We start from the raw sequence: 16,926 nt of genomic DNA, 5'->3' as shown, positions 1-16,926 counted from the left end.
CCCGGGGGCGGTGAAGGGGGCCTGTGGAGCCCGGTGACGGGGCCCGGGGGCGGTGACGGGACCCGGGGCGGTGACGGGGCCCGGGGGCGGTGAAGGGACCCGGGGCGGTGAAGGGACCCGGGGGCGGTGACGGGACCCGGGGCGGTGACGGGGCCCGGGGGCGGTGAAGGGACCCGGGGGCGGTGAAGGGACCCGGGGCGGTGAAGGGACCCGGGGGCGGTGACGGGACCCGGGGCGGTGACGGGGCCCGGGGGCGGTGAAGGGACCCGGGGCGGTGAAGGGACCCGGGGCGGTGAAGGGACCCGGGGGCGGTGACGGAGCCCGGGGGCGGTGAAGGGACCCGGGGCGGTGAAGGGACCCGGGGGCGGTGACGGGCCAGGACCCGCCGCAATCGGCTCCGCCACGCCGCCAGGCGGCGCCTGCCCGCCCGCTCGTACTGGCGGAAGTGGCCGGCGGGCACAGCCGGCGCTGTGACGCCACCAGGTCCTGCCAGCCTCATAGCAAGCACGCTGTTCGTGGCACTGGGCGGGAAGCACCGATCTGGGCGCTCCCGCAGGACTGAACCTCCCTGCCCGGTGCCACCTCGCTGCGGCAGCGGCCTGACCTCGGCGCCGCCTCGCCGGCGCCTGGTGCCGTGTGTGCGCGGCCGCGGCGCCACTCGCCCCTGCCAGGACCGCCCGCGTGTCCCATAAGCGCTTGCGCGGGGGGCGCCTCCCTCTTTCGGCCGGGCCCGCGGTGGACGCGCCATCGGCACCGGTGAGTCCCGGCCGCGCCATCCGCGGCCATCGGGGCCATCCGGCCCCCGGCGCTTCTGGCATGGACCCGTTCCTTCCCTTTCTCTTTTCCTCCGCTGCATCTTTTCCCCGGGGCGCGGAAAGCGGCCCCCGCGGGCCGGGGCCGGTCCTCTGCCTGCCGGGGCGACCCCGGACGGGCGGGGCTGGGGCCTCAGCCGTGCCCCTGCCCGGGCGGCGGGGCCGCCTCGGTCGCGCTCCCGGGGCAGCGCTCGGTCATGAGCCGGGCCGGGGCCTCTGAAGCGTGGGCGGGCGGAGCCGGAGGGTCTCGGTCGCTGTCCGGTGCGCCGGGCTCCGGGCAGGAGCATCGCAGGGCCGCGGGGATGACACCACACCACCTCCCAGGACCGCATCTGGAGAGCTCCCAGTGCTCTGCCAGCTTCGGAGGCGGGAGGCAGAGCCTCAGCAGATGAAGACCCATTCCCTCACCGGCCTGCTGTGGCCCGCGGGGGAAGGCAGTCTGCGACACGCATGGCCCGGGTAGCTGCACCGCGCCTTGGCCATGCCCCTCGCTCACCCCACTCTGTCCCGCAGCCACCATGCCTGCCCTCAGGCCTCTCGTGAAGCCCAAGATCGTCAAGAAGAGAACCAAGAAGTTCATCCGGCACCAATCCGACCGCTATGTCAAGATCAAGGTGAGGAGTTGCTGCAGGCTCCCAAGGACAAGAACTTTCGGGGTGCCTTTGGTGTAGGTGGTGAAGGAAAGCCCAGCAGGGCAGGGAGAGTGTGGAGGCCAGCGTGTGCAGCCTTCAGGCCAGCTGTGTGCAGGGGGGTCTCGTTTTGTAACTGTTCTCTGCATTTGTGCAGCGCAACTGGCGCAAACCCAGAGGCATCGACAACAGAGTGCGCCGGCGCTTCAAGGGGCAGATCCTGATGCCCAACATTGGCTATGGCAGCAATAAGAAGACAAAACACATGCTGCCCACAGGCTTCAGAAAGTTCCTGGTCCACAATGTGAAAGAGCTGGAAGTGCTGATGATGAGCAACAAGTGAGTGTATGGGGACTGTACTCCCACGTGGGAGAGGTGGCATGGTCAGGGTCAAATGAGGGAAGTGACTGCCTTTGAGAGCACAGATGCCATCATGATTCCATCAATGCCACTGGAGGGTGGGGGCACAGAGAGGCCTTGGGGCTGGCAGTCTCAGCCCCGTGGCAAAGATACACAAAGACAGTGGTGAGCGAGGCTGTGCCAGGCTGGTAACCAGGGTCAGAACTGGGGCTCTGGGTCAGACCTGGGTACAAGTCTGCCCTGGGTACAGGTCTGCCCCAGTGCTTGTTTTCAGTATAAAGTAGTAAGTGCAAAAATTAACCTCTACCTTTGACTGAGTCTTTCACAAGAAAGGCTGAGCTGTTCTGGAGGGGAGCTCCTGCTTCAGGCCAGGCGAGTCAGGCTTGGTGAGGGGTGGCAGTCCTGGTTCAGTGCCCATGCAGTGGTGCCCCCATTCTCAGCTGTGTCCAAGTACTGCTGGCAGGACAGCTCCAACACTTTCCCATGGTGGGATGGCTCCAGAGGGCTTTGCCTTGGCTCTGGGTGCTGCCAGAGCCAAGCCCAGCGCTGTCTGTCCCCAACAGGTCGTACTGTGCAGAGATTGCCCACAACGTGTCCTCGAAGAACAGGAAGGTGATTGTGGAGAGAGCCGCACAGCTCGCCATCAAGATCACCAACCCCAACGCCAGACTGCGCAGCGAGGAGAACGAGTAGCAGCCTCTGCAGCACAGGTGTATTTAATAAAGTGTCAGTCCAACTCGGGTGCTGTTTTGCATGGGCAGAGGAGGGGCAGCAGCCTGTGCCTGGCTCCAGGGCTCTGCTGTCAGGGACACTCAAGGAGCAGTGTCATGGTGATGGTCAGTGAACTCTGGGAACACAGCTTCACAAGTGTATTTTATTTTCTATACCACCCAGACAACAGATATCCTTTCACACAGCACTATAAATACTATTCACATCAACCACTCTGTCAAAAGAGAAAAGAAAGCACAGAGCAGTTCATGGCTAGGGCAGTGTGTCATGATGGCCTCATCCTCCAGTTAGCTGTCAGAACCTTTGTCTCTTAAGGCATTTTCTCTTGCACGCAGCAGAATTTGAGCACAGCAGCCACTCTGGGCTGTGTGCTTGCACCCCTGGCTCCTGACACTGACCACTGGCGCTGCTGCTGGTGTGTGACCAGGACCAGTAGACCCTTGTGGCTGGTGACACCAACACCAAGGTGCTCCAGGGGGAGGGAGAAGCCAGTGTTAGTGCAAAGCAAAGCTTTAAGCAGGATTTGTCACTGAAACAGTCACTAATCATCCCTTGGGGAAGACAGTTGAGGTATTTTGCAGTCAAAACTATAAATAGGAAAGCCAAGCAACAAAGCTTCATATTGCCCAAATGCCAAACTGAAGCCCCAGGAGGAGGCTGGGGGTGTCAGGTAACCCCGCTGCCCTGTGCAGCCTCTGCAGCTTGGCACGTGCAAGTTTTCCCCAAAAGGCCTGTGGGATGAACCCATTAATAAAGACATGGCTTCCAGTTTTTAGCCATGTTTTTTAGTTAAACACTAAATACATTCTTGGGCAGTTTAAGGTAGAAAGTGCATGTGCAGTGATTAAAAAGCCTTTGTACTGTGGTAAGGAGAATTTGAGGAAGTAATTTCCATTGTTCATGTGACCACAACTGCAGTTTTGTGCACTCCTTAAAACTGACTGACTAAAAAAATGTAATAATCCTCTTCCAGCCCCTCCCCTACATGAGGCTGTATTCCTGACCTCAGGTCTCATTCCAATTCTGAGGTGTCTGATAGGAGTGCTGCTGGATCAGGCCAGTCATGTCCAGCTGTCACATATCACACCATCCCCAGTTTCTCCTGTGGCTGCCCAGGGACTTGGACTTGGCTGTGGCAGGGGAGCAGCTCAAAGGCATTTGTTCCTCCCCACCCAGCTGGTGTCTGGCTGGGGCATCCCAGGGGCAGGAGGGTAGTGGGGAAAAACATCTTAGCTCACATCCATTGACTCTGAGGTGGGGAGGGAAGCAGAATCTTTCTGAATGCTCTCAAAAAGTGATGCCATTTCAGGACTGGATCTGATCTGGGATGAAAACTCAGCCATTGCTGGGCTTTTCTCCACCTCAGGGATGGTCAGGAGAGCAGCCACTGCCCGCATGGCTGAGCGCTTCAGCTCATCCTGCTTCTCAAACTCCTGCTTCACCGAACCAGCTTTCACCTGCAAATCCAAAACCCCGTTTCCAGTTGGCATTTAGAAAAGCCCAGTACAGGCACAGAACCAACACAGTAACAAAGACCAGCAGAGTATTTTCCAGCTGGGGAAGTGAGGGAAGTAGGTGGCTCAGCAGCACCGAGGGAGAAGGCCAGGAGCAGAGCCCCAGCCCGGGCCCTTGCATGGTCCTGCTCTTACCTTGGTGGAGCAGGTTGCCCGGAGGGGCTCGATCAGCCGCTCGAGCCGCTGCAGCACAGCGCTGGGACAGAGCACCGAGAGCCGTGCCAGCATGATGAACGTCAGCATCTGCCAGGAGGGGAGATACACTGCTGTTGGCTCTCTGTGGTACCCAACTGCTGACAGGCCTGGCTGTGCCGTGAGTTCCTCTGCATTTGTGCATGGGGCTCTGCTAAGAGCTGGAAACGCACCCCTGGGAGCCAGGGGGCTGGAGCTGCAGCTGGCCCAGGTGTGTGCAGTGCTGCAACTGTCTGCAAAGGTCCAACAGCCCTGGGGACTCTGCAGCAGCCTGGGGCTGTGGGCATACACAACCTGATGGCAGCCCAGGCCCCACAGAGAAAATGACATCAGTCAGGGCACAGCACCTACCCGAATGTCATAGTGATCTTTCAGCCCATCCTCCACGTGGTTCAGGTAGTCATAGATGTCCAGCCGGTCCAGGCAGCTTTCCAGCAGGGTGTACATGCACTCGAAAGCAGCTTTCCTCACATCAAGGCCGTCGTCCACTGTGTGCTTGAATGGCCCCATCTCTACCTGAACCACGACAAACAGTACAAGTGTCACCAAAGAGCAGAGCAACAGCTCCATCTGGGCTTGACAGGCTGCTGTGAGTCACCGTGTGGCACCCAGCTGAGCCCAGTTACCTCCCGGATGAGCTCCCTTCGCACTTTGGTTTCGTTGTACAGGCTGGGTAGGACTGTGTTCAGTAAATCCCGGATCAAAGAAGGCTTGTTGTGAGCAGCAGAATTAAACAGGGCTAAAGCCACACGGCGAACGTTCAGGTCTGGATCTTGCAGAGTTTTTAAGAAGTCACCTGTAAAATAAGAACACATCAGTCAATCCTGCAGCCAATAGGCTGCAACGTTTTTGCAGTATTTTAAAAAGTATATTGGGGTGTATTTCAAGGAGGCTGGTTATGAGAGCATTTATGGCAAAATAAGTAGTGGCACAGTCTGTCAGAACCATTTAAGATGCTTTCTCTCCCGCCATTTGGGATATAGTAAAGAAACATGACTATCCTGCATTTGGGCATAAAAACAGTGTGACTCTAGCCACCTCACCCTAAAGTCAAATCAGAAGCTTTGTTATTCAAGAAAGTTGTGGGAGATTTTTCTTGCTTAAGTCCCATCTGATCAAAGTTCTCTGACACAGAAGGGCCAGTTTTATACAGCAGCTCATGTGTGGGCTCCCTGGACATCAAACACTCATGTAGGCTATACTTTTGAAGATCCTTTTTGTGGGGAATTCTGAGTTTAAATGCAGGAAGAACTTAAAAACAATGGAACATGGCCAAGAGTGAGGCATCAATGCATTTAGCAAGGACTCACAGTACAGTGTTTCTGTTTAATCCCAAAAGCTGAGAAACACTGATAAAAACTAACTGGACTAGATGAGGTTCATACAGAAGTGGAAAATCCCTGAGCTTCTAACAACACCCAACCTCTCATGTCCCCAGCTCACACCCCTGTCCAAACCAGCCTACCTATGCAGCCTTTCAGGAGAGCATCAATGGGCTGAGGATGGTCTGTAATCGTGAATTTGATGGCAGTGACCACAGTGCTCCGGGCATGTGGGGAGCCTGCAATGAAGAAGGGAAGAAAAACAGTGAAAAATCAAGAAAGAAAATCACTGCTGTAACTCTCCAGTACATATTCTGCCCTTGGTCCTGTTACACGTGTTACAGAGATAAGGGAGTAGAGGATTCTTCTTATCAACTCTGTGTTTGAATCTGCTCCTGCACCATCTCCTTGTGTAGTCCCAGTTCCCAGCACCCTCCTGCTCTTGTGGGGACCAGTGCTCCTCTGATCCCCCTTGCAGAGAGATCCATCTTGTTACCTGCTCTCCTCTCAACTGGCTTTGCTCCCTGTTGTACCCACAAGCAGTTTACAAAACGAATTTCCATCAAAAGACAGCATCTCCCCGCTCTGGCCATTGCCCTACCCGTTACCTGCTGACAGCTGTTTCCTCAGCCGGGGCAGCAGCTCAGCAGGGTTCACCAAAGTCAGCTTCCCCAGGCATTCTGCCACCACGTTGCGTGTCCCTTCCTCTGTGCACTCACAGTGCTTGAAGAGCAGAGCCCAGATATCCTCCACGTAAGGTGTGAGGCTGTCAGCTGGGGAGGAGCTGATGACTTCCTTCAGGGAGTGCAGCAGCAGGTACTGTCGCTTGGGCTGGCTTCCGATCTCCTTCAGCATGAAGGGCAGGTACTCCTTCAGATTGCCAGCGCTGACGTTCCCCAGCGCGTAGGAGGCGGCGGATTTCACCTCCTCGCTGGGGGAAGCGAACGCGTCCAGGATGACGGTTCTGAGCTCCCTCTGGGCACTGAGGTTCGTGCTGCGGCCCACCTCTGCCAGGAAGAGGAAAGCCAGCACTTGAACAGCAGGGCTGGATTTGGGACTTTTCACATCCTGGACAAACTGGTTCACCGTCGCAGGGGCTTCCTTCGGGCAGGCCGAGGACAGGGCTGCCACACACTTTGCGACGGAGTGATACGCCTGCTTGTGCAGCGGCAGCGACGCCCCGGCCGAAGCCGAGGAGTAAATGGGCGCTGTCAGCTGCTTCATCAGCTCCGGGTAACCCACGGTAGCCGTCTTTGTCAGTACCAGTGCCTGGAAGAAGTCGATGATGGCATTCAGGGCCCCTCCTTGAAGCAAAGGTGAGTGGACAAGCTGAAAGATTTCAGCAAGGACAGAGCTGCTGATCTTGGAGATACAGGATGGATAGACCTTGGCCAAAGTCGTGAGGAACATGATGGTCACCTGGGACACGTGCATGTCATTCTCTGTAATTAAGACAGGGAGCTCTGTTAGCACAGCCTCAATCATGGCAGGCTTGAGGCTGTCGCTGTAGTTCTTCACCAGGATGTCCAGAGCATTCAGAGTGCTCAGTTTCAAGGCACGTTGATTCTTTCTCAAGAAGGAAGCTAGAATGGGGAGACCTTCCCCTAGGATGGGTCTCAAATCTATTTTAAGTGGAGAACTAGCAATTAAGGTTAATGCTTTGACTGTTGTCAGTCTGGTGATTTCATTTTTGAGCCTCTCCAGAAATATCTTTAAGGTTGGCTGGAGGTCAGTGCTTAAATGGTCTCCCAAGTTGTAAATGATTTGTCCCATGCAGGAGATGGCACGTTCCTTCACCTCCTGGTCGATGTCAGCTGCCTTCAGCCGCTTCAGAGTACCAGGGAAAAGATCCTTCACATAGGGCTTGGCATCAAAGGTGCAAGGCTTGTCCAAAGGCCTAATAACTTTCACAAGCTGCTGAGTGACCAGCAGAGCTTCTGATGTGATCTTATAAAAGGGGTCTCCAATACAGGTCACAACAGAAGGCAGCAGGGCTTTGACATGAGGGTGAAATACCTCTGGCTGGTGGTTGCAGAGAAGGACGTGGAGGAAGGACAGCGTGTCAATTCGCATATTGGAGGAGCTGGATTTATCCGCCAAGGAGAAAACAATACCTGTGCAGAAGAAAATAGACTATGTCATATTTTTCCCAAAGAAGGAGGTTCATGGATCCAGCCAGGGACAATCACAGGACACTTTTCTCATATTCACTATACAATCACACCAAAAGCAAATGCAGGGCCTGAGCCTTCCAACGGTGGGATGCTTCATAAACCCACAGGCCAAAGAGCTTAGAGAAAAATGTGGTGGTGCAGATTAAAGAATCAGTCAATATAAAGAATTTTTTTAAATGCCCCTGCATCTTGCAAAAAGAAATGTCATTTGTATTTTTGATCTCAGTGTGGTAACAGCACAATTCCAGCTGCTTTCAGAGGAGGCTGGAATAGGCCCTCCCAATAGCATCTTGTCAGGGGACTGAGGAAATGAATTTGACGTTTTTATCCCGGCTTTCAGTGCAGAAGCCAGAATTCATCTGGGAGCTGTTCAGCACATCAGCACAGAGCAGAACATCATGTGTTTGTCCTAATGCTGAGCACAATAACTCACAGGAATAAAACTGGAACACACAGGCAAGAAGCACATGTTCAGAATAGATTTTTGCCACCCTGCTGCTTCACCCCAGACCACAGATAAGCTTACCAGGGATAAGTGCAGGTATGTGATCTGCCAGGCAGCCAGGAAGAACACTGGCCAATTCTGTCAGAAGGCTGAAACAACCCTGTCTTGATTTGATGCTCTTTTCTTTGAGCTGCTTATGCAAGGCCTTGATGATGTTGGGAACCTGCAGTTTGCACAAGCAAATGAGAAGGGGATGCCTCAGCCATCCCAGCTGCTCTCAGAGGCTCACTCTGGTACATTTCTACCACAGTTTATTCAATGAGTTTCCTGAGCAACAGCTGCAGTAAGGCACCAGCCAGACACTTCACCCAGAAGCCACCCTGCCTCAGCTTGCACACATGCCAGGGCTGGTGGAGGGGCAGTGCTGGCTGTACCCCCACGCTCCTGTGCCAGCACTCTTGCCCTGGGCCAGTAAACAGCCAACCCTGTGGATCTGGGGCCCTCTAGATGCCTGCCCCAGGGCTCCTTCAGCCAGCCACATTCTCAAGGTACCTACTTCTCATTGCTTTGCAATTTAACCCAGCTGCCCCCTGCTCACACACCTGGTTCTGAAGCATTGTCAGGGGAACGTCATCCTTGCCAGAGGCATCGGAAGAGTGCAGCCAGCTCTGGGTAGGCAGTGTTTGCTTCAGCAAGGAGATGTACGCATTGAAGATGTCAGCTTTGACATTCTCCTCCCTCTCTTTGAACCTGCTTATCAAGGCTGGGGAGAGAGTTCTGTAGAAGTCCTGCAGGAGATCGTGCCTGCTGCTGACAATGGCCTCCAGGCACTTGGCCGCAGCCCTGCGGACCTTCCAGCTGATGTCGTCATCGTCACTGTACTCATCGTCGCTTTCTAGAAACAACACAAGGGGAAACAAGGTGCAGCATTATGAGAAAACTGGACCTAAAGGATCACTTGATCCTCAGAGCTGCCCTCTCCAGGAGGAGAAAGCAGGAACGGGAAAAATGTTAACCCCGTGTTCTGCTGAGCACAGCCATCCTCACAAGCAGGCACCTTGCTCTTCATCCTCCCCATTTTCAGTTTCCATCATCTCTTCCTCTTCCTCCTCATTATCATAATTGTAGTTTGGGTCAAAGGTAATGTACTTCAAACACAGTCCCATCACACTCGAGATGTGAGGGTCCATTTCCTTTGGGCACCTATCACAAATGAAAATTTTAAGAGTTAATCAGAGACTAAGCTTTAAATATCCAAATAATATCCAAATAATACTATTACTCTCAAAAGGATCACAAAGTGCTTCACAGACCATGAGAACATTTTGATAACATGAGTTAAACAAAAGATGCTCCTTCCTGCTGTGCATGAAGCAAGGCCACATTCCCCTATGGGGAGGATGCAATAATTTTTCTTAGGACAAATAAATAAATCAATTGCCTTCGCCATGTTTGGAGGACTGAGTTAAAAGCAGAAGATTTGGAGAAGAGGAGGAAATAGTTTTGTTCAAAGTAACCTTGCAGCTGGGAATGCTAAAGATGTCAGTGTGGGACAACTCCATTTATTATACCTAATGTTGTTCATCCTCTGCATGTTTTCAGGAGTACAATTCCTGTGGAGAGTAATACATTCTTCTCACAGACATGCAGGAAGCCTTTTGTTAGAGTGAGGCAGGCAGTGAGCCCCCTTGCCCTTCTCTCAGCTGGGATAACTTAGCCTAAGAGAGCCTGTGTCCCCATGTGTCTGTCACCCAGCGTTATTAGCAAGGTAATGAAATAAATCTACTGTTGGCATTTCAGCTGTGGTTTGATGGTGGGCCTTGGTTACCCGTATGTGTCAATTCACACATGCACACCCTGGCTGAATCCTCCCTTCCTGGGAGAACACCTCACCAGCTCTGCAGGGCTCCTTTTCCAAGCAGTAAATGTTTGACCAAACGACAGGAGAGCTGCAGCTCAGCATCTCTTCTGCCCAACCCCTTCACCTGCCTTCAGCTCCCTTCATGAACCAGGAGTGAGGCGGTTCCCTCTGGCTAAGGAACACTCCAAGGACTGGGAAAACTCCCACTCCTGCAAAACCAATACAGAAGGACAGCCTCGCATGCTGATGTAAAGCAGCTCACGATTCCTGTCCAACTCTGCATGTGCAGATGAGATTTCATATGTCAACTGGCTTCCCAACAGGAATACTTGCAGGAAGGCTCTCCTTGAGGATGCTGAACATATGGATATTTACAGCAGGAGGACACAGATGCACTGGATGGTGCAGAGGCAATCCCCAAGGGCACACACCTTCTCACAAAGGACTCAAAGGCCTGGAAACAATACTCTCGAAGCTCGTCGTCATCCACGTTACAGTACTGAACAATCAGAGGAATTATCTTCTCCAGGTGTTCTCCTGGGAAAAACAAAGCAAGCAGCAATGAAAAGCCATTCTAGCCTTGAGTCATCTGGGCAGCTGACAGCTCAGCCACCTGCCACTTCTTTCCTGTGCCAGGCAGACCATTCCTGCCCCAGACCTCATGGGCAAGGAGCCAGCAGCCCAGTAAAACCTGCTCCCTGACTGCAGCACCTTGTTGGCACTTCAGTCACAGTAAGAGCTATGATTAGAGATCTCTTAGGACCAATCTCAACTCTGGCAGGTCTTTCAGACAAGTAATGCAATATGTGGCCATCCCCTCTGTCATTTAAAAGGGGGTGAATCCACTGACTTAGTTCACAGAGGTGTTAATTCAAACCAGGGAAGTGCTGCAAGATCTTGAGGGGAAGATCTTAGTCACTAGCAAAGCAAAGTCAAAGCGATACTCTGGTGTCTCCTTTCCCAGTGGAGATCAGAGAACCAGACCAGAACCACAGAGGGGATCACAAGCCACTAATACATTAAGAACAATGAGTACTTTTCTTTTACCACTAAGAGGAACTGCTCTAAAATGCATGTACATTTCCCAGCACCATTTCAAGCTGCTCATCCTACCTATGCGGTGCCCAGCCTGCCTGCTGATGCCAGCCACACACTGAATGTACGTCCTGGTGGTAGATGTAGACTCATTCCTCTTCAGCTCTGCCAGCAGATGCTCTGTAAGCTCTGAGAAGATGTTTCCGCTGCAGGTCAAGACCAGGTGCCCCAAGGCAATGATGGCTCTTTTACGCACTGCCAGCCTGGGGCTTGTCAGCTGGGGCAGCAGGCAGGTCAGGATGGAGGAATGGAATGAGTAGAGTGTTCCCCCCAACCTGCAGTGAACAGAACAAGGCACAAGGTGAAAGTCAAAGGCTCAGAAAAAAGCCCTCCTGGCAGTACAAATCTAAAAATCCTTCAGCTATGGAGACTTCATGCAAGTTGTGGGAAGGGGGAGGAGAAGTGTAGTGGCCAGGGATCTGGCAGCGATGTGGCTGTTCTCCCTTGGAAAGAAGAGAGCCCTTAAGATACAGCTTGCCACAGTGGGGCAGAAGCCCTGGTTAATAGCTCTCACAGTTGTAAGCTATTAGTTGTTTAGCTGTTAGTTGTTTCTCACTGGTTATCCCCTTTTGCCTTGTCCCCAGCCCCCAGGGATAAAACCCTCTGTTTTCTCTGTATCCCCAGCTATTCATTATGGAATTTCTTGATGATTAAACCCTCCTGAGAGATCTATTACAAGCTTTGTCTCTTTCTTCGGTGTCACCTCGGAGAGCTGGAGTTTTCACTCGAAAGCCTTTCTAAGGGCTAGGAGCAGGAATCACACACGCAGCTGCTGACGTGCGGGAGGTCGCGGCACCCCCCATCGACCCAGCTGTGCCAGACAAGGCTGGGTTTGTCATTTGGGTCTGAACACTGACTTGGTCTGTAAACACAGGGAGAGCTTATTTGTCTCCATCATGGAGGAGTTTTTGACTGTGTCCTTCTGGATGACTCAAGGGTGTGCTAATAATTTCTGCATGCAGATGACATACGACACTGTCACTCTGACTTATGCAACAAGAGAAAGAGGCAGCCAGGAAAAAAAAAAAGCATGTATGATGGGCTCATAGGGCTAAAATAAGCCTCCCTGCTTTGCCCTCACCCTTCCATGTTTGTGTGAGCTAAGCTTCTGTGGGATCCATCACCAGAGGCACTGCCATTCCCAAGCACAGAAAGGCTCGGCGTGTTATCTCTCATCCCTGCTGGGGACCTGCTCTACCCAGATATTCCCTAGGAGCAGCCAACCAAATCCTGTGTTTTTAAGTCCCAGAAATAGGATTAGGGAAATAAAGAAATCAAAAGCGGACACATCCCTGCAGTCCCCTTCTATGCACAGCTGCCAGAAGGAAATCCTCTCGTACCTGCTCAGCATATCTGACAGGATGTCAAGAGCTTCCAACTGCACAGACACATCCTCCTGCTTGCCAATGGCTCCTGTCAGCTGGGCTGTGATCTTTTTGCACACATTTGCTGTCATGGTGGAACCTGCGAGAGAGAGATATTTTTTCCTGCTGTCAGTTAACAAGGAGTCTTTTTGCTGCTAGGAACTATTCACTCCCTTGCACACTGAAAAAAGAAATCACCACTAGGAGATCTAATCAGGACAAAATAATGAGATGGCTGCAGAGGACAATCCTATCACTGGGAGCCTCAGGTATCCCCTGAAAAGCTGATGCATAGCTCCAAATACAGCTCAAGTTTTCATTTCATTCCATCTTTCATCCCATTGGTACCTCAGCTTTACTGTTCCTCCTCCTGATTTCACAGGTTGTCCTCTGGCAAGTGAGTAAAGAATCAGTAACTTTTAGGCTCTGGACTCTACCTTTCCCCCCATTTGCCAAAGGCTGGGACTCTGTTCCTCAGTGACAAATGGGGACAGTCAGTGTACCTGTGGCAGCTGGTGGCAGCTCAGAAATAACTGTTTTGAGGCCAATGCTGGAGATATCCCGCAGCTGCTCCTTGTCTGACAGCATGTTCACACAGAGCGTGTCCACGATGGTCTCCACCTGGTACTCCTTCACTTTGCCAACCAGTGGGCCCAGGCTGCAGGAGGAGAAGCCAGTCAGGATGAAGGCCTAATCCAACTGTCCATGTCCTCCAGACTGTCACACTGCTCCTTAAGGATCCTGGCCACCTATCTGGGAATGACTGACATTCCACTCTAAGCACCTCCTTAGGCACAGAAAGGAAATATTCCCAGTTCCACACTGAGGCCTCCTCTTTATCACACTCTGGATAGATGAAAGATTGCAGAGTATGTACTGCAGATACAACCAGAGATAAACAGGCAAAGAAGTTGAGAAGTTGGTCCTCTGCTCAGTGCCCAACTGTTTTGCTTTAAAGCCCAGAATAAACCAACCCAAAGCAGGCAGAGACAGGAGCAGGGCCAAAAAAAGTCAGGACAGTGGGAATCAAAAAGAAAGGGCCAAAGATAATAGGGAACAGGGACAGAAGCAGCATGTGGTTGAAAAGAAGGGAATATGAAGAGGATCCACAGCAGGAAAAAAGAGAGGAACCCAAAGCTGTCTTTAAATGGCCCACCTTTCTGGAGCCCTGGGGTGAACTGAGCCATTCAATGGCATTTTAGACTGAACACGCCCACTTAGCCATGCTGGGGAAAGAGACGGGAAAGAACATGTCAGCAGCAGGATCCCTTTATCAGAGAATTCACTAATAGAGGAACCTACTGCTTTTGTTCATTTGGATAAAGAAATATGGGCATGGTCACAGGCAAAGTAACAGCACAGGCTCCACTCAAAGTCAAGGCAGGGAAAAATCCAAGTGTATTATAAAGTTTAATGAAAACTCCCTTGAAGAGAAGGATTTGGATCTGAAATTAAAAATTAAACCTGAAATTAAAGCCCAAAAGAGCTGCACATGTTTAGTACCATTGCTATCAAAGAACAATGGAGAAATTCAGCACTGGATTTCAAAGCCTGAGAGAGGTCAAGAGCTTGATGACCAAAGTTTTAAACTGTGCTTCTCTCTGAAGAAATAAAATCTTAGGGATTTGCCTTCTGTGTGGTAAGTTTTATAACAGGAACACTGAAGCACTTCCAAAATCATCCCTTGCTGCTGGAGAGGTATCTGTGTGCTCACTCCTTGTATCTGCAGAGAGAGAAAGTGCAGCGCCTGCAAGAGAGGGCAGAGTCCCTTCCAAAGGAGCTTTGAGGGAGATGTCAAGGGCCAGGTTCTGCTCTCACACACTCTCTGCCATCTGTGATGGCTTTATTAGTGCCAGGGAACATGGTTATTACTGCCTAGGCTCTTACCACTTGACAGCAAGGTTCTGTACTTCCCCATTTTTATCCTCCAGCAATTTCAAAAGCATTTTCACAACTTTTTTCTCACTGTCTTCATCTAGTTTTATTGAATCTTTCTGCAGTTCCATCATCAGGTCATTGGTGGCCATGAACCTGAAAGGACACAGGGAAAAAGTGGATTGGCTGAAGTGCAGACACAAATGCATCACCTTTGCATCACTTGGCAACAGGTGCTTGTATGAAAACAAAGAGTAACTTACAACACTGTCCTAAGAAAAAAGGAAAATTACTATCTTACAAGTAGATAACTACTTAACTGGGGTCAGGTAAACAAAAACTCTAAAAGTGGCACTCAGCATGTGTATTTTTTCTCAGTGACTAAATGAAGATGGTTAACTATGCCAGATAAAAATCACGATAGGTTTTTTCACCAATTTTTCACCTGGCCTAGGAAAAGCAGTCTGGGGTCTAAGAATGCACCTAGCTCTGTTCTTTCTGGCTAACTTACCACTGAGAGTATGACCCCAAACATAGACAAACCCTATCACTTTCAAAAATGAAAAAGAAAGTCATGACTCCATGCAAACTACACCTCAGAAGTGCACTATGCTATATTTAGATTGCAGTGAGCAAAACCAATCGAGTATTTATCACTGCAGATTAGAAAGAAAAACAAAGACCAAACTGACAGTTTTCTAACAGGGACAAAATGGATATTGAAAAATTCTGGAAAATATCTATTTTCCCAGGAACAGAAAGTACAAAAGGTGCTGGTAGAGGAGTCTGAGGTTCTAAGAAATCTTAGTGTGGCTATCATGTGTTAGCTGCTTTCCAATGTTAGCCCTACACAGAATGGATGTCTAACAGGAACCACAAAGTCCTTCTCTCTTGTTACAAAATGACAGCTCCTATTTAAATTAGTCTCTGATGTCACTCATTCAGCACATAGGAGCTCTCATGTACACCTCATGGTTTGAGGCTTCAATCTGCAAGCCCATTCCTGAGCAGCAACGAGGTCCATCTGGAACGAGGGACTGCTGTGGTGTTCCATAGCCAGCCTGAAATCCAGAGTGAGAAAACGGTAGTGATGTGCCCTAAGATGTTAATGTGCAATCTCTTTCTGATTCCGCAAGAGCTCTTCAGCTGCATTCTGCAGCTGTGTCAAACCAGCATGACCAATTATGGCCACAGACTGAACAGAGCCTTCTGCGGCAACACACCCAGCTTTGGACTCGCTGCCTGCTGCCATCCTGCCCCAGGACCTTGGGATCTCACACACGGATCCATCTGTGAGAGGGGAACAAGAGAAACTTGGTCCTATGACAGATCATGTTTGGCCATGTGCTGGGGGGAAAGTGGCCCTGCAATACCTCTACCACATGACATGTGCCAGGCGTTGGGCACATCTCCTTTGGAGTGTTTAACTGCAAATTCTTTAAACAAACTGTTTGTACAACTGCTCCATCCCAAACTTCTTTATAAAGTACCTGTTTTAACATCTGATAACATCAGCAGCTTCTACAAAATCCAACCTCCTTTTAGGCTATTACTAACCCCTCTCTTACATTTCAAAATACCAAGTGTGGCGCAAACATCACCTTCCAGGTTGGTACTGAGAAAACAATATGCTCAGGACTGAAATCTTTCATACATGCCAGTTTTAATTACTTTTTATAGAGTGCCTTACACATCGAGCCATCTGCCTAACCCTAAAAACGATGTCAACTTTTCTGCTGACATAAAGAAATAAAAGCTCCTCAGTCCTGTTAGGGAGGCACATCCTCCCATCACACAGAAAAAGCTCTCCAAGCAGCCTGAGCAGAGCCAGTATGTGCAGCATCCGTCACCTAGGGACACGGGGGTCTACTCAACCTTTTTAATGCACTGACTATTTCACAAATTATCAAAACAAATTAGAAGCATTTCTGCTACGATGTTCTTTATTCACAAAACAAATAACAACTTGAATTCCAGCTGCCCAGATTTATTCCCCCTTCCACTTTCATCAAGCACCAATCTAGGCAAGGGAGGGTAGCACCGTTGGCTTTTCTACCTTCCCCCCTCAGCGACGACACGGTCAGCTTGAAACCTTGTAAGTGACATAACTGAAACTGATGTAAATCTCAGGTCCCCTGCACAGCCGCTCCTGGCCTGGAAGGACCCGTGTCTGGGCAGCCCCCTCCCTCCTCCCAGGCCCCGACGCGGGCGGCTGCCGCCCGCAGGGCCCGTGCCGTGCCGCGCCGCCACACCTGAAGTCCTTGTCGGTGGAGGTCATCTTCTCCAGCAGGCTGGAGATGTGGTAGGAGACGTTGGCCATGGCGGAGGGCTCTGCGGGGCGCGGGGTCACCGCCCGCTCCGTGCCGTGCCGGGCGGCCCCAAGGCGGCGGGAGGAGCCGGGCCAGACGGCTTTGGGGCCGGGGCGGCGGCCCCTGCCGATAAAGGGTTCTGTCCGGGCCCGGGCGGTGCCTCTGGCTGCCCGGCGGGCTCGGCTCGGGGTGCCCGGGGCAGGCCAGGTCAGTCCCCGCTCCCGCCCCTCTCCCTGCCCAGC

The 16,926-nt window shown here is 51.7% G+C and overlaps 2 protein-coding genes and 1 non-coding gene across 3 annotated transcripts; 2 read left to right on the top strand and 1 right to left on the bottom strand.

The window, feature by feature from the left end:
- Positions 1-441: 441 nt before the first annotated feature.
- RPL32 (ribosomal protein L32) lies at positions 442-2,537 on the top strand. Its single transcript, XM_058844681.1, has 4 exons — positions 442-756; positions 1,326-1,426; positions 1,599-1,780; positions 2,365-2,537. The coding sequence occupies exons 2-4, from the start codon at positions 1,331-1,333 to the stop codon at positions 2,492-2,494; spliced, it is 408 nt and encodes a 135-aa protein (XP_058700664.1). The 5' UTR covers positions 442-756; positions 1,326-1,330; the 3' UTR covers positions 2,495-2,537.
- LOC131582379 (small nucleolar RNA SNORA7) lies at positions 1,127-1,262 on the top strand. The gene has a single exon (XR_009278326.1). It is a non-coding gene; the product is annotated as a small nucleolar RNA SNORA7 (small nucleolar RNA).
- A 118-nt stretch (positions 2,538-2,655) lies between the features above and the next one.
- LOC131581978 (cullin-associated NEDD8-dissociated protein 1-like) lies at positions 2,656-16,913 on the bottom strand. Its single transcript, XM_058844678.1, has 15 exons — positions 16,628-16,913; positions 14,388-14,531; positions 13,004-13,158; positions 12,477-12,600; positions 11,155-11,411; positions 10,473-10,578; positions 9,238-9,383; positions 8,783-9,075; positions 8,262-8,403; positions 6,170-7,675; positions 5,705-5,800; positions 4,866-5,035; positions 4,591-4,755; positions 4,183-4,290; positions 2,656-3,990 (listed from the first exon to the last, which is right to left on the bottom strand). Exons 1-15 carry the CDS (start codon positions 16,693-16,695, stop codon positions 3,763-3,765), a joined length of 3,708 nt encoding a protein of 1,235 aa, XP_058700661.1. The 5' UTR covers positions 16,696-16,913; the 3' UTR covers positions 2,656-3,762.
- Between the last annotated feature and the right edge of the window lie 13 nt (positions 16,914-16,926).

This window comes from Poecile atricapillus, chromosome 9, assembly GCF_030490865.1.
Source record: "Poecile atricapillus isolate bPoeAtr1 chromosome 9, bPoeAtr1.hap1, whole genome shotgun sequence".
Classification (NCBI taxonomy): Eukaryota; Metazoa; Chordata; class Aves; order Passeriformes; family Paridae; genus Poecile; species Poecile atricapillus.
Note: the sequence above shows the minus strand (reverse complement) of the source record. Positions and strands in the feature narration are given on the sequence as shown.

Coding starts and splice junctions, on each gene's coding strand:
- LOC131581978 (XM_058844678.1), bottom strand. CDS start 16,695: ATGGCCAACGTCTCCTACCACATCTCCAGCCTGCTGGAGAAGATGACC. Junction 11,412..12,476: donor CTGTCAGATATGCTGAGCAG/GTACGAGAGGAT, acceptor TGTTCACTGCAG/GTTGGGGGGAACACTCTACT. Junction 10,579..11,154: donor GCAGGCTGGGCACCGCATAG/GTAGGATGAGCA, acceptor TGTTTTTCCCAG/GAGAACACCTGGAGAAGATA.
- RPL32 (XM_058844681.1), top strand. CDS start 1,331: ATGCCTGCCCTCAGGCCTCTCGTGAAGCCCAAGATCGTCAAGAAGAGA. Junction 1,427..1,598: donor ACCGCTATGTCAAGATCAAG/GTGAGGAGTTGC, acceptor GCATTTGTGCAG/CGCAACTGGCGCAAACCCAG. Junction 1,781..2,364: donor GTGCTGATGATGAGCAACAA/GTGAGTGTATGG, acceptor TGTCCCCAACAG/GTCGTACTGTGCAGAGATTG.